The sequence below is a fragment of the Carassius carassius genome, chromosome 25 (assembly GCF_963082965.1).
Source record: "Carassius carassius chromosome 25, fCarCar2.1, whole genome shotgun sequence".
NCBI lineage: Eukaryota > Metazoa > Chordata > Actinopteri > Cypriniformes > Cyprinidae > Carassius > Carassius carassius.
The window spans coordinates 18,068,400-18,091,056 of record NC_081779.1 but is presented as its reverse complement, the minus strand read 5'-3'; the positions used below and the strand labels follow the sequence as shown (position 1 = coordinate 18,091,056).

At 34.9% G+C, this 22,657-nt stretch overlaps 1 protein-coding gene across 1 annotated transcript; it reads right to left on the bottom strand.

Annotated features, from left to right (window-relative positions):
• Nucleotides 1–9,236: 9,236 nt before the first annotated feature.
• On the bottom strand, nucleotides 9,237–12,937 carry LOC132104321 (src-like-adapter). Its single transcript, XM_059509701.1, has 8 exons — nucleotides 12,722–12,937; nucleotides 11,955–12,054; nucleotides 11,756–11,849; nucleotides 11,480–11,566; nucleotides 10,578–10,681; nucleotides 10,315–10,446; nucleotides 10,092–10,221; nucleotides 9,237–9,982 (listed from the first exon to the last, which is right to left on the bottom strand). Exons 2-8 carry the CDS (start codon nucleotides 12,019–12,021, stop codon nucleotides 9,778–9,780), a joined length of 819 nt encoding a protein of 272 aa, XP_059365684.1. The 5' UTR covers nucleotides 12,022–12,054; nucleotides 12,722–12,937; the 3' UTR covers nucleotides 9,237–9,777.
• Between the last annotated feature and the right edge of the window lie 9,720 nt (nucleotides 12,938–22,657).

Below are 22,657 nucleotides of genomic sequence, written 5' to 3'. Positions count from 1 at the left end.
TGACCAAGGGAAGACAACTTTACCTATATTGTACCTTTAATGTCTTAAAAGTAAAAAACAAAAAAAATTCAATGTTAAAATATTTTTTTCCTATCACATTTTAATATTCAGAGACTGGTTCTGTGGCACAAGACTTCCTTTACCAACCAATGGCAGATAAGGGAGTGTTTGAGAAAACTGTCTGAAAACAGTCCCTTTTTTGCTATTTTGTTTTGGCGATGTTAGTAGCACAGAAATTAAACACAAATTCTATATGCATTTAAATCAAAATGTAACAGAATAGTAACAAATCTTCTGTTCCGCATTGTGACTTCCTTTCCAAAAAAGGAAAAAAATTAGGGTGGGACATTTACCATTGGTTGTTGATTGATTGGAGGCAGATCTAAATGCAAGTTTGCAGTCAATTGCAAAAGGGGTGAGGTTTAAGTGGAATAAATTATCTACTTCACCAAATAGAAGTCTGTCTGTCGAAAGGATCAGATTTGATTTGAACTTTCAAAACAAAAAACATATAACAAGCATTTTTAAAACAGACATGATGAATTTACATTTCATGCAGACTTTAAAATCTATCCCCTCAGCAGAGACCAGACATTTGCTCATGGCTGCAGCTACTGCACTTGAGCATGCATCCTCAGTAGAACAGACTGCTTTTTTCTGCACTTCCTTCACTCTTCTTAGAAATGCTGACAGCATTTTCTCCCTTCTGAGTTCCCTCTGTTGCTGTTGTACAGAATCTAGACATCATAAATGAACAGAATTAAGGACAGAGAAAGGAAAGCGCAAAGTGAGCACATTCATCACCCTGGAAACATGGATCTGCATTCTAGCAGATCGTCAGATCCAAAGTGTATCTCTAAGCCCTTCTTTAACCCTTAGTCATTACAATACCCATCATTTGTGGGTCATTGCTGGCAGACAATCTGATATTCACAAACTTAAGTGAATCTAAATTACTTTATGCACTAGAGAAAATCCACCCCAGTGAATGCATTGGATACACGTGTGTGCTTCCATGTGTGTATGGAGTTTGACCTCACATACTTGCTCCCACATCTATGTGGGCCATAAAGATAATTACACTACTGTCTCTAAAACAGGACAGTTAATTTGGTTTTGTTACAAAGGAGGAAAATATATAAGAAAGTGAGGGACACATAACAGATTCATACTTGTGATAGATTTATGATGCAGGATAATAATTTTAAGTCCAGAATATTGTGGAACACATATTCCATTGTAAAATGCTTCAAACCAGGTTGTAAAAGCTTGTATTTCAATCATGTCCGGAAGAAATATGATGAACTGAAGATAACCTTTTGAACCCCAGAGGCTGAATTTATGTTGTTTGAATTTAAGTCATTTATAATATTGTTCATATTATATTAATAAATACATATTATACAATTAATTAAATTATTTTAAAGGAAATATTTATTTATTTATTATTTAATAATTATTTATACTCTTAGATACAACCCGAATTCCGGAAAAGTTGGGACGTTTTTTAAATTTTAATAAAATGAAAACTAAAGGAATTTCAAATCACATGAGCCAATATTTTATTCACAATAGAACATAGATAACGTAGGAAATGTTTAAACTGAGAAATTTTACACTTTTATCCACTTAATTAGCTCATTTAAAATTTAATGCCTGCTACAGGTCTCAAAAAAGTTGGCACGGGGGCAACAAATGGCTAAAAAAGCAAGCAGTTTTGAAAAGATTCAGCTGGGAGAACATCTAGTGATTAATTAAGTTAATTGATATCAGGTCTGTAACATGATTAGCTATAAAAGCTTTGTCTTAGAGAAGCAGAGTCTCTCAGAAGTAAAGATGGGCAGAGGCTCTCCAATCTGTGAAAGACTGCGTAAAAAAATTGTGGAAAACTTTAAAAACAATGTTCCTCAACGTCAAATTGCAAAGGCTTTGCAAATCTCATCATCTACAGTGCATAACATCATCAAAAGATTCAGAGAAACTGGAGAAATCTCTGTGCGTAAGGGACAAGGCCGGAGACCTTTATTGGATGCCCGTGGTCTTCAGGCTCTCAGACGACACTGCATCACTCATCGGCATGATTGTGTCAATGACATTACTAAATGGGCCCAGGAATACTTTCAGAAACCACTGTCGGTAAACACAATCCGCCGTGCCATCAGCAGATGCCAACTAAAGCTCTATCATGCAAAAAGGAAGCCATATGTGAACATGGTCCAGAAGCGTCGTCGTGTCCTGTGGGACAAGGCTCATTTAAAATGGACTATTTCAAAGTGGAATAGTGTTTTATGGTCAGACGAGTCCAAATTTGACATTCTTGTTGGAAATCACGGACACCGTGTCCTCCGGGCTAAAGAGGAGGGAGACCTTCCAGCATGTTATCAGCGTTCAGTTCAAAAGCCAGCATCTCTGATGGTATGGGGGTGCATAAGTGCATACGGTATGGGCAGCTTGCATGTTTTGGAAGGCTCTGTGAATGCTGAAAGGTATATAAAGGTTTTAGAGCAACATATGCTTCCCTCCAAACAACGTCTATTTCAGGGAAGGCCTTGTTTATTTCAGCAGGACAATGCAAAACCACATACTGCAGCTATAACAACAGCATGGCTTCGTCGTAGAAGAGTCCGGGTGCTAACCTGGCCTGTCTGCAGTCCAGATCTTTCACCTATAGAGAACATTTGGCGCATCATTAAACGAAAAATACGTCAAAGACGACCACGAACTCTTCAGCAGCTGGAAATCTATATAAGGCAAGAATGGGACCAAATTCCAACAGCAAAACTCCAGCAACTCATAGCCTCAATGCCCAGACGTCTTCAAACTGTTTTGAAAAGAAAAGGAGATGCTACACCATGGTAAACATGCCCCGTCCCAACTATTTTGAGACCTGTAGCAGAAATCAAAATTGAAATGAGCTCATTTTGTGCATAAAATTGTAAACTTTCTCAGTTTAAACATTTGCTATGTTATCTATGTTCTATTGTGAATAAAATATTGGCTCATGTGATTTGAAAGTCTTTCAGTTTTCATTTTATTCAAATTTAAAAAACGTCCCAACTTTTCCGGAATTCGGGTTGTATTAGGCCTCTACCCTTTTTGCCTTAGAAGATCTTTGAAGGTCCTTTATCTGTTGCCAGTTTACCTCTTCAGTTTTAATCATCTATAAATCTCATTTTCTCACAGGGATTATACGATTGTTCATCATAATCCTTATAGAATGAAAAAAATTCTCTGGCAATTTCTCTTTTCTGAATCTAAGAAATGTTTGTAACACAAAGCAGAGAGAGGTTTTCACTTAGAGTCAGAGCACTAATAATTCAGTCATTGCCTGGCCTGTTGCCATTCATCATCTGTCTCAAAGGTTTAGAAGCAACCATAGATTATTGTTCATGATCTTCTCAAACAGTCAGCGGGAAATCATTTCTGACAAAACTGTCACAGAGCCTTTGCAATCAATGCCTGGCAGCCCTTTTTGGATTGGCCCGTGTCTTACAGCCGAGCTGAGTTCAGACGAGAAGTGAGACGCGTGGTGATGGTGCTTTACATCTGGTCAATAAATGAATCTATGAAGTGCAACCAAACTAATTATTTACGCATAAGGCAGTTTATAAGGTTCTGCATAAACATGGTAATTTATTTTTAGCTCCTTGTAAAATGTAAAGTAATGTTCCTTTGTAAAACAGGATGTGACAGGTTTATTGCTCAACTGTATCTTCATAATAACCAGAGGGCTCAGTGATAATCTTTCCCTTTCAAGTGTTTAAAGCACATCTGAACCAAAGAGAATTTCAAGACAGACAGATGCAAGCATAAGATGAAGGTTTCAAATCAGAACAGGCTTTGAAATATAAAGCTTTTGTGTACTTTGTAGTACTGTATGTGTTTTATTGTTTATAAAGACATTTCTATACTTCAGGGTCTTTGATAATATGACAGAATGTTACACCAGGTTATGAAAACACATGCATCACAACAAATGCCCCGCCAGGCTACGTAACGCTCTCATGTTGACATTCCTTCAGTGAACTTGATGTGATGGTCTATCTAATAGCCCTTCTCTAAAGGAAGGTGTTTTTTATTTATTTATTTTTTTACAGTTGCATTTCTGCATTATATGTTTGTACACTGAATTGAGAATCACTGTTCACTGCTTAGTTAATTATATATCTAGCTCTATCTGCTGGTGATGCTGTGCTATGACTGTAAAAGTCTCTGCAACTGACATTGTTGTACTTAAAGGAATACTTAACCCAGAAATGATAATTAGCTGAAAATGTACTTACCCTCAGGCCATCCATGATGTGGATGAGTTTGTTTCTTCATCAGAACAAGATTTTTAACATTACATCACTTGGCTCACCAGTGGACCCTGTGCAGTGAATGGGTGCCATCAGAATGAGAGTCTAAACAGCTAATAAAAACATCACAATAATCCATAAGTAATCATGGCTCCTGTGTGCTGTGTGTTTGTAATAAACAAATCTTTAAATAAGAAGTTTTCAACTTTTGCTTCCATCTAAAAATCTAAAATGCTTAACTCCTGTTCCAATCGATGTTGATTCATTTTATAAGTGTAAAATTAGAAAAATGTACAGAATATGGAGTTACTGTGCATTTTGTAAGAAAATAATTGTGTACATTTAAAATAAATAATACATTGATTTCAATAAACAATACACCCACATTTGAGTAATGTGATGTCACACTATTTTTCTTTCAGACTATAATGTGCTGTATTTGCTAAAGAGCCACATGATGTCACTGTTTCCCAGTTCTGAGTCACAGTTAGAAATCAAGTTTGAGTTGAATGCACGTTTAGTGAGTAAGATATTTAATGCATTCGCTGTAGTTTAAGAGCTGCTTTCTTTGTTCTCTGAGATCCTGTTCTGGAATAGTTGAGGTGTTTGACTATATATATATACATTGAGAAACCGGCAAAAAAAGCTGGTTTTAAAAGTTTTAGCTGGTTTCCCCAAAAAATATTTTTTTTCATTAAAATGCATTATATCAACAAGGAATATGGCCATATCATAGGAATTAATTAAAGTCTAATTTCAGGTAAAACCTCAAAACCAAAGAAGGAAAACTTTTTGTATGATATTGTACCAACGCCACTAGATGTCGGTATATTCATTTTTATATATTTTTCCTCAATAACCTTCTGTGCACATAATGACTAACGACAACAAAGTGGACTTATAGTTTTGGATATCCATAACTGTGGCTTAGCAGCAAGTGCAGACACAGATGCTGCTGTGTTAATGTCTTGCTGCAATTAACTTCCTTAATAATCCGTGTTCCTGAAAATAAGCATCATTTATTTTCTTTACTGATGTATTCAATCTAGTAGTTAAATGTGTCATTACAGGTTATGCAACTACTTTGATTTACAGTGTTTTCTCCTGAAAAATAGTTTAGTGAAGACCAATGTTGAATCATCCTAACTAATATTGTCTTAATGATCGGTTTTCATTTTTATTGTATGTAAATCCAATGTTTTTGCAAACAGGATTCTGGCATTTTGATAGATTAGCAGATCTCAGAGGCAAATGGCTGTTTGTGGAAAGCATCGGTGAGGGAAAATATTTCAGAATCCATTTATCTAGTGTAAAAACAGAGCCAGTCCAAAGTCTTGTCTGAATGCTTCCGGTTATGTGACAGTATTGCCAATTGGAAAATAAGGGATATGAAGGTTTATGTGGAAACTTGTCTCTGATACTTCCAAAGTAACATTTGAATGGCTTACAGCCTTACGGTTATTTCATGACAGCATTTGCATTCTCTAAAGATGACAAGAATTTCTTATTTTTTCATTTCATTTGAGTAATTTACTGAAATGGTCATGTCAACCTCCGTGGAGGTAAATCAACCCTCTTATCACAGCATGCCATTGATTATTTACAATCTGCATTTTACAGACGTATTAAAATGAATTATGGCACATCTGTTAGTTTCATGTTCTTCTGTCAAAAATACTAGCCAAATGCCAAAATACCAAAATCATAGACCGTAATGCCAACAGCAGCAAACACAGTGTTTAGACGTTAATGCAAAAAAAAGTGTCATTTATACCAAACAACCTACAGCCTAGACTACGCACACAGGAAGTGAACACCACAGTCCATCTAACCTCGCTTCTATAAAAACATGCGCAGCAAAAGCACATCTACTACACAGAAACATAATTCATAATTAGACAAATAATGACATATTCAGGCCCTGCAGTTTCAGATGCAACCAAGTTTCGTTGTTTCAAATATCATTGTATATGTCAAGACAGTTGATGTTCTCTGTTATATCACATTATTATTATTCACTATAATAAAAGACATGGTATATAGTAAATTAAGCATATTACCTATTTCTCAAATCTGTAATGAAAAACCCAGTGCCATAATCATATTTAGATTAAATTTGTTACATCAAGTATTATTAAAAATTTCCAAAAGCCCTCATCAAAATCATCATTTCCAATCACTTGAGACGTAACCTAAAGTTTGAGTTCCTGTCGAGACAGAAACACTTTTGATAAATTGAACAGAATGACACAGGCCAATTTTCAGATGATGAAGAGAGAACAGATTGTTGGCCCAAAGAGAGTCCCACCTGCCGGGCCATAAACTACTGACTAAACCCTGCATCACTCGCCGTGGCTGCAGAGACAGCCTCTGTTTGCAAACTTCTTATGCTTAGTAAAATTACTGCCTTAAAGCAACATGTCACCCAAAAATGGCAGTTCTGCCCAAGATTTCTGGTCATTATTTACTCATCACAGACAAAATAACAGCATATCAGTTTGTCAAGACATGAGGGGGAGTAAGTAGCAAAAGAAAATAAATATTTTTTTTTAATGTGCAATCACTATCTAAACTTCCTTTTCTAATTTCTAATTTTAAAATATCTCTGAGGGGGTGCTGCAGTATACATTTATAATTTGTTATATAGAGGATCTTCCTAATACTGAGAATATTCCTCCATTTAGCAAATGAGCCAAGCTTATTTTTTGATGCGTAAGATATAGATGCAGACAGAGAGGAAGAATCTAAATACTCTGTATTTGTAAGCATATTCAATCAGTTTTGCAAATGATACAATAAGTGCGTGAAGTACAGCAATGAACCCCGTTTTCAGACTTATGACTGAATTATTTATGATTTTGTCAGAGCACATCTGGAACACATCTGCTTCCTCAAACGGGAGGAAAAGTGTTTAAATGTGGCTTTCCAGTGAATGCTCCTAAGTACATGCTTTCTTTCCCCTGCACGGGAAGAGTCATAACTCTCACACATATGACTGACAGAATATTTCATCTTCAAATTTTAAGATTGCTCTGACTGAACCCTTGAAAGACACAAATGCTTGCAGAAATGTATTCAAAATATAAACATATCTCTTTATTTATGCCAGAAAAAGGGCTTAAAATGGCCCTGGTACACTTCTCTTCTTTTTTTCAATATAAATTGTGCTGAGAATATCAACAGCAATATTTTTGTAATGTTCAACAGTCTCAAAGTTTACTGCCTCACATTAATTCAATGCAACCTGGAAGCAATTTGAATATAAATGAAATGTCAGGACATGCCACAGTTGAGATTAATTGGAAAACTATATGGAAGCACTATGTTTTTACTGATTACATAGAAAAAACGTTTACCAATACTTGTTTCTTCTAAGTTCTGAACAGAGACATGAGATGTGACTTATCTGCTAAGATGTTCAACTGATGTTATATGCATTTTGACCCCTTTATATTGTCAGCCTATAGATTTGTGAGTTGATTCATTTGAATGGCTATAGTTTGGTGTTGGCAATGATTTGAGACGATCAGTTGGTATTTTTTTTTTTTTATTTCAGACCAACCATGTGTGCACTTCCAAATGTGTGCTCAAGATGCTTTTATAAAACCTGTGTTGCAAAACACAGAAAATATTTCCTCACACTTCAGCCAATCAAGTACAATCTGATAAAACAGTAAGCGGGAGGCTATTTTTAGACGCACGTTACATTCTTTAAAGATAGCTGACCACATGAGAGGTACATGTGATCTTTTCATAAAACAATCTGAGCTTTACATCACAAGGGTATAGTGAAGTTTTTGTTTTTTGGTAGAAGGTTGAGTCTGTTTATTTTGGGGTAAAGTAAGCAAAACCACTTGTTTGTATACTGGAATTACCCAGATTCAGATGCATAAACGTGAAATGCTCATTTAGATAATCACAGGCTGTCAGTGTGAATCAAACCATCTTCTCCTTCAGCCAACTGACTGAAACATCCTGTGAATGCTGAGAATAAACACAGAACATTATAGTGTGAACTTTTTTTGCACACACTTCTGCAGATTCATTATTTACAAAAAAATGCAATAGTTCATATTTTTTCATTATTAATTATGTTTAATCTAAGGAAACTGTACTATTTGTGTAAAGTATTTCTGAAAAAATGGTACATCTTTTGTATTGTCTAATATGAATATTTAATGTTAATGCATTTTTGTGTGAATTGAGAAATGACTATTACATTTATAGCAACAATAAACAGCGCCATTAGATGATGAACGGTTAGTATAATTATAAGTCTTTCATCTTATGTCTTTGTTTCAGATCTCCTTATGGCCTGCTTATATTGCATGAGCTAAATATTTGAATAAATGTCTCTAATTAATACTCCATATAGTTACCATTAAGATTTCACTGCCTAATGCACTGTATGAACACAACCTGATACTGAGAGCTTCTTTGTGTGGCTGTTAGGATACAAAGGCTCAACAAGCATCTGCTCTGCTGTTTAGATGAAGAATATTAAACAGGTATTAAAATGTTACAATTTCCAAAATGTTTCATGGCCAGTAGAGCAATAAACAAAATAATACACTGCAAAAGGAAAGTCTCCCACCTCTCATTTCTTTAATTAAACATGCTTCCTACTAGTCTGAAGAAAGATAGCAGTGGCTCTTCGATAAAGACATATGTACATTAATTTACAAGTGTTTACAAATTTTCACACATCCAAAAATATCCATAAAATGTTAAGTCATGCACTGCAATAAAACTTGTTCCTATAACATTCTATTGCTGCATTATTTATTAATTGGCTCAGTGTTTATAAGGAAGAAACTACATGATTCACAGTGAAGTAAAAAAAATGCACATATCCTCAAAAAGTCACTGTGGGTGCTTGACTATATAAAGTAAACCAAGGGCATCAACATTTGTCTTGATTTACTTTAATAGTGAAGTCTAATCACGAAACATACTGAAATTGCAATAGCGTGAATCTCACATAAGCACACAAGGAAAAGGTCTGGGTCATATTTCACCCTAAAATTTAAATAAATAAATATTTTATAACATAAAACAATACATTACTAAGAATCTAATCACTAAAGGTTCAAAAGTAAAACATCCAAACACATAACAGTACATGTGAACAACCGTCATAAAAATAATGGGTACTTTGTTTCTATTTGATTTTAGGGTGAAATTTATGAAAGCCTGTTCCATCACAGAACCTAAAGGAAACAGTCTTTTTATTTCTAATTGCGAAATGTAAACTCAGAAGTGCAAGGAAAAAATATATAAGTTCTCACAAATCTCACAATTTAACGAGTCTTAGTTAGAAAAGTCGTAATTATGTTTCAAAAAAATGTTTATTCCATGGCAGAAACTGCTTCCATAGAAAAGTGACCTGGGAATGAATGCGAAAGATTATCTTGACCCAGTGCAAAAATATTACAGTCCATAGCAATGTGTCGGTAGATTAAATGTCTATGGTCATAAACTAATAGTCTTCATCTTCAGTTATATTACTGTGGTCAGTCATCATGTAGACAGACTTCCCCTTCTTCTTGCGGCCTTTGCTGTTCTCTAGCTCAGGTGCTGATGCTAAAGACAGATAGGCAGCTATGCTGCTCCTCACACCGTAGCTCATCATGTTATCTTTGCTGTCCATGTTATCCAGCTCGCTTGGGCTCATCAGCTGTGACCTATTCATGTGGAGACATACCAGTCATTCACAGCTCACTCTATACTGCTCGACACAAGCCCAGCAAGTAGATGAAATGCTTAGAAAGATCTAAAAAAACAGATACGTACTTATTCACTTTCTTCCAATCCAAGTTACGGCGCATTACCACAGGTGGCCCTTCCTGGGTTGTGCTCGGCACAGGGTTGGACAGAGATAGACACGGAGTGCTGAGAGCACAACATATACCATCTGATGAGTCTGAGGGAAAACCAAAACACATTCGCATTAATGTATCACATGCTCATTTTACATTACAAGGAGACTATGAGAGTTTTGTCTTTCAGTTCTCACCAGAGTAGTGATTGACCATGTCCTCCAGACACTGAAAGGTAAGCCGTGGCGAGATGTAGTACCAGCTATTAGTCAGACGGAATATTTTATAGTGCTTTATGGTCCTGTGTCTCACAGAGAGAGAATATACACCTGCAGGGAACAGCAGGTATGATTGCAATGCCATTTACACTTGCACTGACACTGGAATTGCTGAAATATATGTCGATGGAAGACTTTCTTTGGTTAGTATGCAACAGTAAATGACAGTTCCAGGTAATTACCTCTCTCTTGTGGACTTTCTCTAATAAGGAATGATCCAAAACTGTTACCAGGCAGTAACAAAAGCTCTTCTGCCTTTTGTCTGCTAATCCCCTCAAACAGCCATCTTCAAAAAACAAAACATAACACGTCAAAGAGGAAATTATGTTAGCAACTGAAAACAATGACTTCACAAATTATTCTTTCTTTTTTTTCACAATGAAGATTTTATTTAAATAACAATGTTCTTCATAAATAAATATATACTGGTCTAACTTGTTTAATGGTTTTATTTTTTTATACAAAGATAAGTGATACGGTCTACGTATAGCATGTAATAAAGTTCTGGGTCAGTAAGATTTTAATTTTGTTTTGCTTTGTTGTAAAGAAATGATTAGTATTCAGCATGACGCATTAAGCAAAAGCGACAGTAAAGACATTAATGCTATAATAAAACAATTTATTTTTCATGTAAATGCTATAACTAAAAGCTCTTTTTAAAAATTTTCTATTAATCAAAGTATTTTAAAAATTGATAATTTTCCACAAAAAGCAACTGTGCTCAACAATGGCAATAATAAAAAATATTTATTAAGCAGCAAATGACCATATTAGAATGATTTCTGAAGGACCGTGCTACAATGAAGATACATTTAATTTATTTATTTTATATAAAAATGTATATAAAATTGTAATTCACAACATTACTGATTTACTATAATTTTACCAAATAAATGTAGTCTTGTTATGCATTTTAAAAACAAATAACAAAAATCTTACCGTCCCAAATTGTCTCTTGTGTCATTGATAATTCAGTACTGTTTTGTCCAGATATTATTCTTCATTTAGGAATATATTTCTGAGATCATCACACAACATACATCAATGGGGATTATAATAAGACAGATAACAAGTCTACAATTACCCGTGATAAACCTTTGCCACATAATTACTCGGAATGTAATTCTCAGTTCCTTGTTGAAGAGAACGTACTTTCCACCAGCAACCCTCTCTGTAAAGCATTGATGAGTAAATAAAGAGACATTTAATAGGTTGCAGGTGTATATATGTACAGTTTATTAATATAAATTAAAATGAAAATCAAATAAGCATTTCACAAGCTGCTGATGCATTATATATTAGCAGGCATTTATTGTTAACTAGCATTGAGCACATTGTGTTTCACTGAAAGAACACTTACTCAGAAAGACCTTTGAGTTTTTCCCCAATCTTAAAGATCGGTTCACTAATGTCTCGATTTGGGTAATCAGAGAGCACCACAAGACTGTCACAGTCTGTAAATGTAGATTAACAAACTGTATAAGTAATGTCAAAGACACACATTAATACATATTTAGGCAATAGATTTCCCATACAGCAGTTGAGGAACCATAGCTTACCTTTAAACATGCTATCAGAGTTGTTTGGATCTGGGTTTGTCTTTTCCTGCGTCATCGCATTCCCCATGATGGCCGTTTAGAGGCCGCAGCTCTACAGATGCTGGAATTTTAAATGCACATTTCAGTTCATGCAAGAGAGATCATGAGTTTTGCATCTGATAGTCCAACAGATAATGCAACAGCTGGTCTAATTTTGCAACTTCCTCTCAGCTAATGGGTTATGTCTACCAAAAAAATAAAACAGGGAAGCTGCTGGAGAGCCCAAGTCACAATTTCTCACTAAACTCCTTCCTGACCATGTTAATATTTAATTTGCATTTCTACAGAATTTGATTTACCTTTAACGCTTTTTTCATCTTTTATGGTGATTTGTTTGTTTGTCAGTTCATATTATTTAAGTCATTAAAAACACATGGAAAAATGTATTTAAACGAGTCATAAATTATTAGTTTGTTTTGGTCTCATCACGTCCTTTTGCATCACAGGCCTTTAACCAACCTCGCCATGAAGTCAACAATTGGACATAACTGCATAGAAGAGGTATGTGCAAATTTATTAATGCACAGAAATTTGTCATTTAATAATTTTAAGCATAATAAATCAAACCATGGACAGGGAGGTTACTGAAAACATAACATGCAAACAGCATCCCAACACTTGACACTTTTCCCCCCGCAGTAAAACACCATATAAATGTCAATCCTCCATTTTTATTTCCCCCTCCACACCAACAGAAATATGCTATAGGCACATAAACGTTTTCTTACCTTTCACTTGAAGCAGCTAAATATCCATGTTTCCTTCAGAGGGCAAAGCTTCAGTTCTGGCTAGCTGCTCCCAATAAAGTTGAGGCATGTGGTTCAGATTTAAGAAATACTGCTCTGGCCTCAGACCGACGTCCAGCAGTAAGAGCAGTTGTGTTGTGAGTGGCCTGCACTGCTCTGCAGACTTAACTAAACTGAGCGATGGTCTACTGAAAACAGCACACAGCCACATACTTCCTCTGGTAAAATAAGGAAGAGTTCCCTAACCTTGTCTTCCTTCATCCCCTCAATGTGCAACAACAGAAATGATTATAAATTCTTAATGCAAATAAAAATAAAGTATAGCAAATTATTTTTGAATGCAAATACGTACAGTTTGCAATGTTTCCGCTGAGGTTTACGTTTTAGATATGAGATTTCAATGCTTTCAGTATCATAGAGTGCTCATAGTTGTGCAACTTCCTGTGTATGGCATTAGTGCGTGAATGTCTGTGTGTCAGAGCGTCTACATGTGTAAGCTTCTATCTCAGTAGCATAATGCCTACCAGACATTCAATGTAGTGCTAAACATTAGCCTTTTGGCATTAGCCTTAGTGTTTTTATTATCTTTATTTAAGTTTTTATTTGACACTGCAGATCCACCTTTAGGATAAACTAAAAAAGGTAGCTACACAACTAAGAATTTAGCATTTATCCTCCAAATGAGATGCTATTTTTGTAAAATTTCAGACATCAACTGGAAAAAAGAAAATGTGTCTGTTCATGCATGAATGGTTATGCATACTACATGCTACTTATACATGTGAAAAATAACATAACCATCTTAATGTGCTAGTGGGGGACCAAACATTATGCCTCTGGAGACCTATAATAGTTTTACAGCTGATGCAACGGCAAAATGCTTAAAAGTAGCCATTTATTTTATTACATTGAAATCACCACCATATCAACCAGTAGTATTCTTTTCATTGTGAAACTAAAAGATACGTGACATATGACTCAAGAGTATTTCTGCTTTCTAAATGTCCCTTTTTGTGCAATGCTATGAATATTCAACTGACTGCTGGCTCTGTCTAAGTACCTCTTTTTATCTGGTACGCCGACTAAAATTCCTCTTATTTGTATAGTTTCATAACTTTGTTATTATCAGAAACACATTAAATAAATTGAGTTAAATATGTTAGCTTTTACTGCTTTAAACACACTTTTCAACAGTTTTTCTGCTTTAAACTCTTCTTTTAAAGAAGTGGATCTATAATGATGAAACACTTGAATTTGTTGTCATTCTAGCTGCCATGACATTCCAGTCACCCTGTTTCCTGTGCATTTTTATAGTTTTAGACAGGTCACATATATTCATTACCACTGATGCAGTTATCAAAGTTTTAAATTAAACATAACCGATCAGGTGAGGGCATCTGTCCATTTTTTATATGCACTTGTGTAAATATATGAGCTCAGAACTGTTAAAGTTTAAAAACGATGTGTTCATCAAATTTAATTTGTGAATAGATATGATACATTAAGTATGCTTGACTGATGTGGTTCAGACTCATATGTCTTTATAAACAGGATGCACCAGTAAAAGTATAGATGAAATGTCATAGTATCTTACCAAAGACATATTTCAGTGACAGTAAAAGTATTCACATTCAATTGTGCTTGTTAAAACGACTTGAAAAAAAACATTATATACCCCCATCCCCCATTTCAGCTGATTGTGCTTTTTGTGGAAAACTGAATTTATGTCCTTGGAGATATGATTAGATTAAAGCTCAGCTGTGTCTATCTTTTCTAATTCTGTCATAAATAATCATAATTGGATTAACAGAAACAGAGGAGGATTACAAAATTCAGCTCAACCATCACGTGGAGACAACACTTAATCTCATCATTAATCCACACTATTTGCTTCATTACTTTTTTCTTTATACTCAACATGATAATTAAACCCTAAATGATCATGGCGTATAAAAAGCATTTCCAAAAGTTTGGCTGCGGCTTACATGTTAATGTCTTTTTCCATTGAAAAATATGTGCACTTTTTTCCTTTGACAGGGGATTGGAATCAAAAATGTACTGAGTGATCCCAGTCTGGGAAAGCCATCAGTGCTGTTCTACTTCTCACCCATTCTCAAATTGATTTATTTTATTTTTTTCAAAAGCTACGAACCAGCTGATGCCAATACCACAAATATGACATGTAATATTTTTTTTTTTTTGTGAGATCACAATCGTTTTCATTTAAACTCAACAAAACCTCTGCTGACTTACTTCCCATTATTAAGTAGCATGTGGTTAAGTATTAAGTATTCACTTCAAACCTATGGTGACTATGATATCACCTTCTATTAGTTTTAAAATAATACAAATTCTTCTGTACATGATTAAAATGGCATATATCTATATTTTCAGCTCTGTTTTGAATTGCACCCAGGTTCATATGTCAGCCTTCACGTTCATTCAATCCAATTTTAATCGAACCAAACCTGCCACATGAGAAAACGCTCTAAAATGATCTTTTTTTAGTAGCGACAGTAGTGCAGAATATCATGTACGCACAGAGGGGAAATTTATTTTCTTGCTATTAAAGCAAAAAAACTACTCACAATGGTCGAAGACCTATATCTAACACAACTGAAAAACAGCACAGGGAGACACAAAAACACTTCTGGCGTGAATAGCCAATCGATACAAGCCATTTTGCAAACTCATTGGGGCAAGCAGGGCTTGGTGTGACTGCACCAGTTGCACCGCTGTAAGAGCGTCGCTTCTTTCACATAGTTATATTTGGACAGTCTAGTTTGTAAGTAAATCGGTTTATTTGAAAGTCATTCGAACATTTCATGAGAATATTAATAAGATGGTTCATGTGAATGAGCAGATTAAACAGTTCACAGAGACAAGTCAATGTACTGTTTCCAGCTAGAGTAGACTATATAAATAAGGATGTTTGGACTGTATTTACTACTATAAATTAACCTGTTCAACTTTGAGCCCTTCATTTTTTTATACCAGCAAAATGTCTCTGGGTAAATTAGATATAATTATTATAATTGTATATATAATTAATTTTGGATTTTTTTTTTTTTACTGTTAATCGTGTCTTTTTGTCATTTCCTGTAAGGCATAATAGGATTGGTTAATGGCTGCAGAGCTCTAGGCAGACCACAGCAGATATGGGCCCCTCATGTGAACTGCAGCCACAATGCATGTAGACTTGAGTGGAAACTCTGACATAGATTAAGTCGCAGTGCAAATTAAGCATTGTGGGTATAACATCACAGTTAAGATGTCAACAGTTAGATGGGACTCAGCAGACACAGCACTAAGGCAGGAACACATGGCAGAGCTCTGTGCTAGCCAGGTCTAATGACTCGCAGTAATAGGCTGCCTCGAGCAAAAACAAAACTACAGCCATGCTGTGGTGAATGAAGCCATTTTTAAATAGATTCAAAGGACAAGGTCATGTTATTCACATCAAATATTCCCAAATGTTCGTCTGCATTTAAGACTCCCTTTTACAGTTATCTCCTTTTTAGTTCAAAAACAGATTCTTAAGGAAAACATGCACATATAAGGCCTGCCTAATCTTTTGAAAATGGGACTACAATTCCTTAAAATGCCTGAAGTTGGATCATTCCTGTTATGCATTAGCTTGCATTCAGACACATTAAAGAAAAACATGCTTTTTTTTCTTGTTCTTGTGTGGGAAAATGAACTTGAATGCTTCTTGCTTCTTTATAGTTTAAGTCCAGTCAAATCAAATGTCATGTGACATGCAATGACATTTTTTAAATTATATATGGGTTAATGTGGGTTGTTATATGGGCTAAACACATGCTTTTAAAATATAGAGGACATAGGCAGGAGACCTGGATAATGGATAGGGGGTGCTGGCCCAAAAAAGGGTTGAGAATCACTGATCTAACAGGACAGATTATTTTAGATTAACCAACTACTACACAATTGATCAAATCCACTGCTAATGGATTTAATTGATGCTTTATGGTTCTGCTGTTTCTTTTCCATAAAAGATGTTGTCTCTTACTGAAGGCTCATGTCTTTGTGAAATTGGGGCTTTTGCAAAACCCATAAGTTAAGAAAACCCCTTGCAACTATGGGCCCAGGATTTTGGGCCATCACAACTTTAAAAGTCACAGGATGAAAAGGGATATTGAGAATAAAATAAGCCATATTTGCCACACTTTAACAAGGAGAAGAAAAAAATAATTCTAAGAATATGTTTTAATAAATCAGCATTTGTATGTTGGAATCAAATGGACATAAGTAGTGAATTTATTTTAAACTCATTCACTTAATTGTGCTATTGTAATAAAATAAAAAACTATGGTTTTATCAAATCAAGTCGTAATGAGGCTTTATACGACAAGTATAGTTACCATTTCTATTTTTGTCTACTGACTCTTCATTCATTAAATTTAATAGAGCTGTTTAAGTCTGTATAAATGAGAAATGTATTCAACCCAATACAAAAGTAGGCTAGAAACATACAATTTCTGGAGGATTTTTTGTGTTTCCACCTCTCTTTAATGTTGAGTGTTGTAAGGAATATGCCACCATAAGAATTTACAATGAAACCATTGATTTAGAACAGCTACAAATTATGTATTTTCAGTTTTTGATCTTTAATTGCTTATCTTTCTTCTGAAATTCTTGTCAAATGTACATATCTCAGAACACTGACTAGTAGCAAATAAAGTCAGTCATTAGCCATGCAGTTATAATAACAGGTACATGCCATTAAGATAATATCTATGGCCTAATCCATGACTTAGAGATGGTCTGTTTTTACGATAACTTGCATTTATTGAAACACTGGCACAGGTCACAGGATTTCAATACAAGAATGACTTTTGCTTGTCTCTCTGGAATACTTGATTCTGATTGGTCAGTCATGCCATTCAGCGGTTTGACATTTCCTATTATTCTCTAATATTGGTCTAATATGCTGAGCATAGTAAGTCATATAATATAGTCCCCTGATCAAAAAAAAACAAAAAACAAACAAGCATGCATGACAAGGAAAACGCCGGTATACTTATCTTGTTTTTTGTGGCTAAGTGGAAGTTAAGCGCTTAATATCGGTGTTAACAATGAGAAACTAAATAGTATTTAGGAGTTAAGTGCTTTCCTGTTTAGATTGGGAGAGCCAAAAAACACTGTTGCACAATCATGTCCTCGAGATCCGGCCAAATATTTTACTCTGCATCTGGAGCTGGCCAGAGGAAAAATCCAAACAGAAGCATTGCTCTGTTGCCAAGGCTATTCAAATCAGAAAGGCCATCTGTCAGATCGGATCTAAAATGAGGACCAAAACAAAGCAAGCTCTATCATTTGCCCGAAGTGCATGGTGTGAGCTACAAAAGCGATATGTGGCTGAGTTTGACCATACACGGATGGAAAGAATGAATTCCTCAGATAGGAAAACACTGACCAATGCGGCCAACTACTCTATTCTTGCATTCCTATAATTTTCATTGGACTGTGGCGTGATACATTAAATAACAGATAGAATTTAGCCATTGCTATATGTATGTTTACATTGTTATCTTACATTGCCATTTATGAGTAAATTAAGGTTTGTGTTTAACAGTACTTGAAGAGACTGTCAACAGACATATAACTAATATGGGGATTTTGAAACTGAAGCTAACAAGGATTACAATGGTTTTCCAATGAATTGCACAAATCTCTGTGAGTCATCTGACCAGATTTGATATTGTTTTCATCCTCTTAACACTATAGTTGTCTTTGAAGAATGACCTGTTAAAAACCCTTGACTTGTAGAGATTTGCTTTACAGATATAGCTGAACACTATCCACAAACTTAAATTCCAGCTGCTCCTCACATAAAGTTGGCATATGATTAGAAGATTAGTATACTAGAAGTTGTATACTATATTAGAAGTTGTATACTACCTTTGATGATTTATGAGCATGTTTTTGTATCATGTTTAAAGCTTGAAAGCTTTTGTCATTTTTTATTTTTATTGTTATTTTATTTTATTGTAATTGTAAGTGAGGTAATCCTTTAACTAGTGACATTGTTTTTACTCATAATTTGAAAACCAGTCTTCTAAAAAAGAAAAAAAAAAAAAACATTGTTCAGACCATTTATTTTAGGACTACAAACTGAACACTGTTTCACTGTTTTCTGATCATTGTCCAGATCAGCTCATACAGTACTAATGACTAGTGTCCAAAAATGGAAAATGATGTGAGTGTCTATTGACAATCTGCCCATATATATTTCCACAAACAAACAATTATGGTAGTTATTTAAGGGGTGACTTTGGTAAAGTTACTGAAAGCACAAACAGTGCTACTTTTAAACAGTTTTATTCATTTTGCTTGAGTTCCAAACACTCGGTAGAAAATCAGGCCTTTAGAACTGAGATTTGTTTCAATCAACAAGCTCTAAATAAAAATACTTAAAACCATTAAATTATTTTAAGGGGCATTTACAATTACTCTCAATTCTAAGGTGTATTGTTGATCTACAGCTAGACCTTCATTACTGAGTTATGTTGACACTTTCTGGGGAGCATACAGAAGAAGGACTGTTTTCACAAATCCGAGTTCAACCCCCAAATAAATCATTTAGATTACTTCATGCAGTCTAGATCTCCTTCAGGTCAACATATTCCTGTTGTCTAAAACACCACATCAGTGTGCAGTTCAGGGGGCTTAACTGTTAATTCATTATTTACTGGAAAATTGCACTGGATTCTATGGGTGTTTTTAGTAAACAAATATCCTAACCACAGAGCAAGGGTGGAATGAGTGGTAAAAAGCTGATGACATAAGATAAGAGCAGTAAAAAAAGATTACATAATGAAGGCTGTCATTATGGGATAGACTGGCAGGTTAACCCACTGTTCTCCACTGGTTTTGCTTCAGGCACCAGATTTTATATTGGACATTAAGTGTTATAACATAAAATATATAAAGAAAAAAAAAGTTATCATATAAAAGTTACCCTCAGGTCCTTCAGTTCACGTCTTGTGAAGTAAAAAGCTGCATGTTTGTAAGAAACATCATCAAGATGTTTTTTTTTTACTTCAAACCATAATTTCAAACCAAGATACAAATTCTTCCTCCCGTAAAAAGCCACTCATGTGTTGTCCTCTCACATCAGAATCACCAACATAATTGTTTGGAACTTTTTTGGACTGTTTTTGCTTGTAAATGGTGCTTGATCTGTGCACATTTCTCTCCCCCATTCAGACGAGACAGCTGGAAAATGCAACAGTATGTATAGAGGAAAAATGTCTTAATGATGGATTTGTTTCTTACAAACACACAGCTTTTCACTTCAGAAGATGTTAACTGATGGACTGCAGTCATTCTGGATTATTCATTTTTGATTACTGATTTTTATCAGCTGCTTGAACTCTCATTTTGACGGCACCCATTCACCGCAGAAGATTAATAGGTGAGCAAACTTTGTAATGCTACATTTCTCAAATTATTTTCCAATGAGGGAACAAACTCGTCTACAGTACATTTTGGGGGGGGGGGGGGGTGAACTCTTCCTTTAATATAACCACAAACTAGGCACAGCAATATAGGAACTGATTGAGGAAACTAAAAGAGGAAACTGTAATTTCCCCTTTGAGCATATAACATGTTAATCATTTGGAACAAATACTAGGCCAATTATTGTGTTGCTTAAAAATTAAGTCAATGTAATACTCATTTTTGGGTATTTTTGTTTTCCTCACTAGAGAGTCTAAAAGTAAAGTGTTTTAATAAAACATATCAGAGCATTATAACAGAGATGTTCAGAAGTCTTTAACCTAGAGTCCGAGTCAAGTCTGAAGCCTTTGTCGCTGGAGTCTGAGTCAAGTCTCGAGTCTCTGGTCATGAGTCCGATTCGAGTCATTTAATGGCTTGCTAAAAAAAATCTCATTCAGAATCCTCATCTATTGAAACCTTCCTATTTATGAAGCTGTTTATAAGCTATAGACAAAATATACACTATATTCTATATTATCTTCTTTGTAAAAAAAAAAAAAAAAGAGGTGTTAAGATGTAAGGTTATTGTACATCCAGCCTTCTATTTATAGGCTGTTTTAATCCATTACCATGTTCAAAACTGTTTTTGTATAATAAGAGTTCAGTTTCAAAATGCTGTTTCTGTTCAAGCTTTTCCCTTCTAATATCTATACTATTTTCATATTTTAGCCTACTTAAAAGCATTATCTAAAAACAATGTAGCTACAATAATCAAAATGTTCTCATCATGAGCAGAAAAGAAAGATAACTAGCAATTTCAAAGTTTAAGTTCTATCCTAGCTTTCTAACAACAATTTTCCCAATTATAATTACGATTCTTTTGAAATGTTCAGATTAATAATGCTAAATGTAGATCGGAAACATCTTGTCACATCTGGTTTGTACAATCAGAGTCATAAGTTATAGATCAATAAATAGATAGTATGAAAAATAACTAGCCTATATTTGCAGCATTGATGTTTTCTGCTGTTTTGATATGCTGCTTGCTTAAAATGGTGCTGTGTTACTTGCGGTCCGGATGGATGCCGGGGTGTAGGTACCTTTACCTTTACCTTTACCTCGTGTCGAGTCAAGTCTGGAGTCATTTCAGGTCGAGTCTGGGTCAAGTCTGAAGTCTATAAAAATGTGACTCTAGTCTAATCTCTGCATTATAAACAAGGGAGACAGATGAATCTGGCCCCTTATCGAATGAGCTATCTAAAATGTCAGGACAAAAGTACAGTTTTGCTGTTTAACTCTCTTTTGGATGAAGGGGTTAGGCCGTCATTGCTTCAGTGCCAGTACTAGCGCTCTGTGGTGCAATGGACTGTGACTTTCTCCCATGCTTTGTTGGCTTTGGCATCCCCCCTATAGTTTCTCTGCCTCATCTTAGCCTAGCAATCTGGTGCAAGCCAAAAAGGAAATGCAGACCTACTGTGCCTTTTGGCATTTCTTGTGTGTGCTTTATATTCAGTTTTATCAGAACAAATAAAAATAGACTTGACTTTTATGGTTGCTCTTTGGAAATGTTATTTAGCAGATGCTTTTTATTTAAAGTGAATTAAACTTCTTACAGGTCCCCATGCATCTGTTAATCTATAATTGTTTTAAGTGCATCTAAGCAAGGGGTGAAAGTACCAGGCATAGGGGCAGTTAAAAGGTCTTGAGTAGAAAGGATTTGTTTGATGCACGATGATTTTGTTTCACAGTTTAAATGAGTATTTCGTATTTTTATGATCATGAATCAATATGTAGCTGAATAAAACTTAGAAAGCAAGAATGATCTGACACAAAATAAAGATCAGTTTAATGATCTGTTTATCTTTTCCTATTAAAGCAAATCATTTGACTCAAAGCCAATGTTCAGAGGAATCAGAGCTTTCAGATAGAACACACTGTTATTGTTCACATTGCTCATGCAGGGATAACAAATGAGCTGTCACTATAATAAGTGAGATATGACTGGACATTTAATCATAACCAATCAGAGAAAAGCAATGCAGAGTATTTTTAAGGGTCCTGTCTATTTCCCTCTTAAAGGTTTTTCCCCATGTCTAGGATTTCCTATTTTGATTGACTTTAAAGGCACAGGGAATTCCCAAAGTGGACTGTGACTTCTCAGAATGTTTTGATCATAAAAGCCAAAAAGTTGAAGACAGTCTAATTAGGGCTTTGTGCTGTATTTGACTAAAAAAACTAACATTGGAAATGATGTTTTGAGTTAGCTGATGTAACTTTTGTGTTCATTTATCTTCTGTGACATTTGTCTTTAACTCTTTCTCACAAAGGCTATATCAGGCATGAATTGAGAATGAGTTTACAACACATTTAACTTTACACCCATATATTAAAATTCATCTCTTAAAAAAGTAAACTGTACTTTCCTTTTGAAGCAGAACTATTACACTCAGATCTTTA

Bases quoted from the DNA above. Each gene is read 5' to 3' on its own strand.
- LOC132104321 (XM_059509701.1), bottom strand. From the start codon at position 12,021: ATGGGGAATGCGATGACGCAGGAAAAGACAAACCCAGATCCAAACAAC. The intron at 11,850-11,954 runs GTAAGCTATGGT...CTACATTTACAG, and splicing joins CTCTGATAGCATGTTTAAAG to ACTGTGACAGTCTTGTGGTG. The intron at 9,983-10,091 runs GTACGTATCTGT...CCACATGAATAG, and splicing joins GATTGGAAGAAAGTGAATAA to GTCACAGCTGATGAGCCCAA.